The following is a 5000-nucleotide window of genomic DNA, read 5'->3' as shown; positions in this document are numbered from 1 at the left end:
AATGCACATAAAAAAATGAATAAAACACATATGTGAGTTGCAATATTTAATTGAATTACAAAACAAAATCAGGTGTAAAAAATTATACAGATAGAAAAAATTATATATTCATGATTAGCTCAGACAGTATAATAAAATACTTCCACACTTGTGTGTGTGTGTATAATATGTATTTATGTACATGCATGGTTGTTTTTATTGTTGGAAACTTCTATAATCAAAATGGGTTTGTGGAACATATTCAGTTCATATCCACTTTGCAATTTCATACCATGATCATTCAATAATCTTATTTAAATCTTATCTAAAATGTATTACATTCAAATGCCATGTGGGTGTATTTATTGCCATTATCTCTAACCTGTTACCCAAGGAATAACACATGAATATTCTTTTCTTATATAGTTATCTTTTCTTATACAGTTATGACTATGTTAAATGAGAGTGGTATTAACCACCATTGGAATGTAAGGAACTCTGTTGCATCGTACCTGCATCACTGAACTTTCATCTGGGTCTATTACAATTATATACAAATATTAGTAGAGAAAATACATAAAAAAAGTTAAACCCAAGTTTAATACCTACAAGGAATGTCTATGGATCTCCTTTCAACTTATTTCAAAACATGCAATTCCCTAAACACAGGAGCATAACTCCATATGTTCAATTAATATAAAATAACTTCATCAACCATTCATCCAACAATAAAATTATCAACCTACTCATCTTGCAAGTATTAAAATCCTCTCAATGATGAGCAAAACAACCCCATTTCCTTTATAAAAATAATCAATGTAAAATAACGTGATAAAATCAGAAACTCGTAACAAAACCCAATGATAAAACCCTTCAACCTTCAAAATCAAAATAAATATTTTTGGTCAATCTCTACAATGTGCATTAAAATTTTCTTTGTGCCTTATAACCAAACCTCACACTGGAAATAATTGCACTTTCCAGGATTATTACACCATTGAGAAAACTTTCACTGTCCTTAAAACTGTGAACAGAATAATTTGTTGAATACAATTGAGCTCAATACACAACAAAATATTACTGAAACCAGGCAAATACATCCTTTGTATTGTGAAGATATTTATTCTCATTCTTTTCTACTTTTATGAACCTCTTTTAAGCTGGTTTACATGACAGCATTAGAAAAAAAATATGCAATTGAAAGTTCTCATGTCTAAAATACTGGAATTGTACAGCAATATCACTATGTAATAAAAATGCATACCTTACATGTGTAAATTGCACCAAAACAAACCATGTTAATGTTTTCTTTTAAACTTTTCTTTTAATATACGTATAAGTAACCATTTAACATTCTTGAAATGTCTTGAAAAATACTCTGACTCCCATTACTGTATCACAAACTATATATTAATACTCTTGTCACAACCAATGTCAGTACTTTTGAACACTCTTGTCACAACCTATGATGAAGACTGCAAACAATCATACCATAATCACTCTGCCTGCGCTATATAGGTACACAGCCTGTAGCAAATATGGAGAAAAACACTTCTGATAAAAGTTAATGGACAGTTCTATCTCTTGCAAGTCAAATCTTTAATATTCTTCAAATTAAGCCCCAATTGCTTTTCAAAATTAAGTCAATGAACACAATTATTTTATTTTTGTCATGACAAATCAAGCCTAAATGTCATGGTGGCAGTATTCATGTCAAACATAATCAACCTGCTGTGCATTGTGTGCACTTGCATTGTATATCCTCATTGCACTGAGGATATACAGTCCCTCGAGTAGAATTCAAGTATGTTATCCTCATTTCCTAAAAAAATTGCATGCCACAGCCAAAATCATATAATTAATATAAATATAAATATATATATATATATATATATATATATATATATATATATATATATATATATATATATATATATATATATATAATTCTGAATGTGTTGACAGACACATTGCTCAATATGCCATGGGGGATAAGAAGTCATCTTTGGGTTAACATATCATACAATTAATACTTAACCATGTGAAAAAATATCTGCAGACTCAATCCAATCCATAATAATAATTATCAGTACTGTCATTTTATTCCACATGAATAAAATCATAAATAACCTGACATCCAACAGCATACAAACTACCAGAATTAAAAATCAGAAAATAACATAATATAAAATACCATGAGATTTCACTCCTTTCCTGTTATTCCAAAATCTTGTTTTTACTATTCTGTATTTGGCTGACCTAGCATAGAATATGTTTGTATTTAAGTTAAAATACTGTTAACATATATTTTCATATCCTGAGTCTGGACTCAAGAATATAATATACTGTTTACCTATACCCCCAGATATTTCTATAATCATTAAATTAGTTTTCTATATGAAATATCAGACTTTATCTCATATATTGCACAGGGATTTCTCATCCTTAAAAAAGGTATCCTTTTCCATTTGGAAACACGGTCTCTAAATGATTACACAAATAAACGCACAAATAGAAACATCCCAAGCACTTACTTTCACTCTGTCAAAGTACAACTTCATCACCTTTTAGTTCCAAGTTTTTCTTTAAGCTCCCACCCAGTGTGCTGTATTCCAGCATCACCTAGGTCTATCTTAACTCTTTTTTTCCATTCCTCCTTGTATTTTGTATATGTGTACATGAAGCCTCCCACCGTGTTTAACACAATGCCTGTTAAGAGAACAAAAAAATTAGACTCTTGTACCTAATGAATTCTCTGTATGGATACCATCAATAAAGTACCGCCATATTCTCAGATCACTGTCACATATTATATCATTATTTCCTCGCTCTCTTATCATGCATGAATATATTAGTATAAAAAGGTATGAACAGACAATCATATACACTAACATAGACACAGATAAAGATATACACAGATACAGACAGATGCATATGCACACATGCACAGGCGCAAAAGCACAGATTTGCGGGCATGCGTGAACACGCACGCACGCACGCACACACACACACACACACATACACACACACACACACGCACGCACGCACGCACATACGCGCACACACACACACACACACACACACACACACACACACACACACACACACACACACACACACACACACACACACACACACACACACACACACACACACACATATATATATATATGTTCTGCATATACAGTATACATAAATATTAACCTACCAGTTAAATTGACAGGATCAAACACCACACCCCCAAAGACGAAAAAGCCAATGATTGTTTGGAGGACAGACTTGATAACACCAATAATAGAGGTAGTTAAAGCCGAGTTGAGCATTGTGCACAGGAACAGTGAGAAATTAAGCGAGAGGCCGAATACTAGTAGCACCAGCAAGATTATTAGGAATCTTGTATCTGTAAATACATAAGAGAATTGAGGAAATAATTAGGTTCTCTACAGGTATTCTTTAAGATTTTTTTTTTTTTTTTATAATAATAATAATAATAATAATAATGATAATAATAATAATTGTGACTTTACTCCACATAATCATGAAAAAGCCTTGATTCCCTAAAGGCTTACATTCTAAACACAATACAGTATAAACAAAAAAATTGATTTGTCAGTGTAAAATCATTCAATTTCTAATAATTAATAAATTTATTTATTCTACCATATTTCAACAAAAAAAAAAAAACTTGTTTCTCCTTTGGTGAAATTGACACAAAGATTCTCCAGTTTACATCACTTATAAACATAGTACTCTTTTTTTTACTTTTCATTAGCAAATTCTTGCGAGAATGATATTATACACTTAGAAATGGCCTTACCATTAAAATATTCAAATCTTAAAACTTTGTCCACCTCTCCAAAGGCAAATGTCAGGAGCATAAACGGAGTGAAGGAGATGCAGCTATTAAGATGAAGGATGTGCAGAGGAGAGAACTGATTCTCTCCACACTGCTGAACCAATGTAAGGTATACTGCTTGTGTCACAACACTTAAGCTTCCCATAGTATATGCAAACCCATCAAAACTTGGGTCAGAGAGCCCTGTGCAGAAATAAACATGAAGTGAAGTTATTGAATGTAAATACTGTAGTTTATACATAATGTATATACACTGCTCATACATACATACACATGTACATACATACACACATGCATATATACAGTAGTTATAGAGACTAACAGAGTTAGAAACAGAGATTGAGAAAGAATGAAAATGAGAAAGACAGACACAAAGACACAGAAAGAGAGACAGAGAGTGAGAGAGATACACAGATAGAGTCAAACAAACAGAGACAGAGAGAGAAAGACACAGAGGCACTGACAGAAAGATGGACAGACAGAGGGTGTGACACATAGACAGACAGAGAGACAGGCAGACGGACAAATACAGGTAGAGTGACTGAGAGAGAGAGAGAGAGAGAGAGAGAGAGAGAGAGAGAGAGAGAGAGAGAGAGAGAGAGAGAGAGAGAGAGAGAGAGAGAGAGAGAGAGAGAGAGAGAGAGAGAGAGAGAAACAATTATATAAATAGATGGATAGATAGACAGATTGACAGACAGACAGACACAGAGACAGGCAGACAGCGACAGACAGAGTTGTAAGTATACACACATAATTGCATATTGCAAGTTGCCTGTAATATACAGAGTATTTTCTATATGGACTTTCATTCCTGTATCATGCATTAATCTATGTCATAATTATATAACCAATATTGCTTCACCTTTTTTTACTAGTTCTGAAGAAATCAGTATTCACTTTGGGTTAGACGCCTCATAGCATCAGTACAAATTTAATATAGGAAGACTTTTATTATACACCAATCATCATAAAAAGTTCCAAAAACTAGACAAAGAGTAAAATTACCAGCCTAAAACAATAAATTCAAGTTCTACATCTATAAATTAATATCTATAAACTGTACAGCTTCTCAATATTCTTTTCCACAGATGAATCAGTCACACTAGACTCATGTGTATGAAACTAATCTTCACACTATCACAAATCTGCATCACACTCATACTCA

At 32.5% G+C, this 5000-nt stretch overlaps 1 protein-coding gene across 1 annotated transcript in view; it reads right to left on the bottom strand.

Annotated features, from left to right (window-relative positions):
* Positions 1-2483: 2483 nt before the first annotated feature.
* Positions 2484-5000, bottom strand: part of LOC119573329 (UDP-galactose/UDP-glucose transporter 7-like) — a 5546-nt gene continuing 3029 nt past the window's right edge. Inside the window, exons 5-7 of the mRNA XM_037920510.1 lie at positions 3797-4018; positions 3188-3379; positions 2484-2688 (exon numbers count right to left, since the gene is read on the bottom strand). Coding sequence (XP_037776438.1) covers positions 2540-2688; positions 3188-3379; positions 3797-4018 — 563 coding nt within the window. The 3' untranslated portion in view covers positions 2484-2539. The remainder of the gene's footprint in view (positions 2689-3187; positions 3380-3796; positions 4019-5000) is intronic.

This window comes from Penaeus monodon, chromosome 5 (genome assembly GCF_015228065.2).
Source record: "Penaeus monodon isolate SGIC_2016 chromosome 5, NSTDA_Pmon_1, whole genome shotgun sequence".
Classification (NCBI taxonomy): domain Eukaryota; kingdom Metazoa; phylum Arthropoda; class Malacostraca; order Decapoda; family Penaeidae; genus Penaeus; species Penaeus monodon.
Note: the sequence above shows the minus strand (reverse complement) of the source record. Positions and strands in the feature narration are given on the sequence as shown.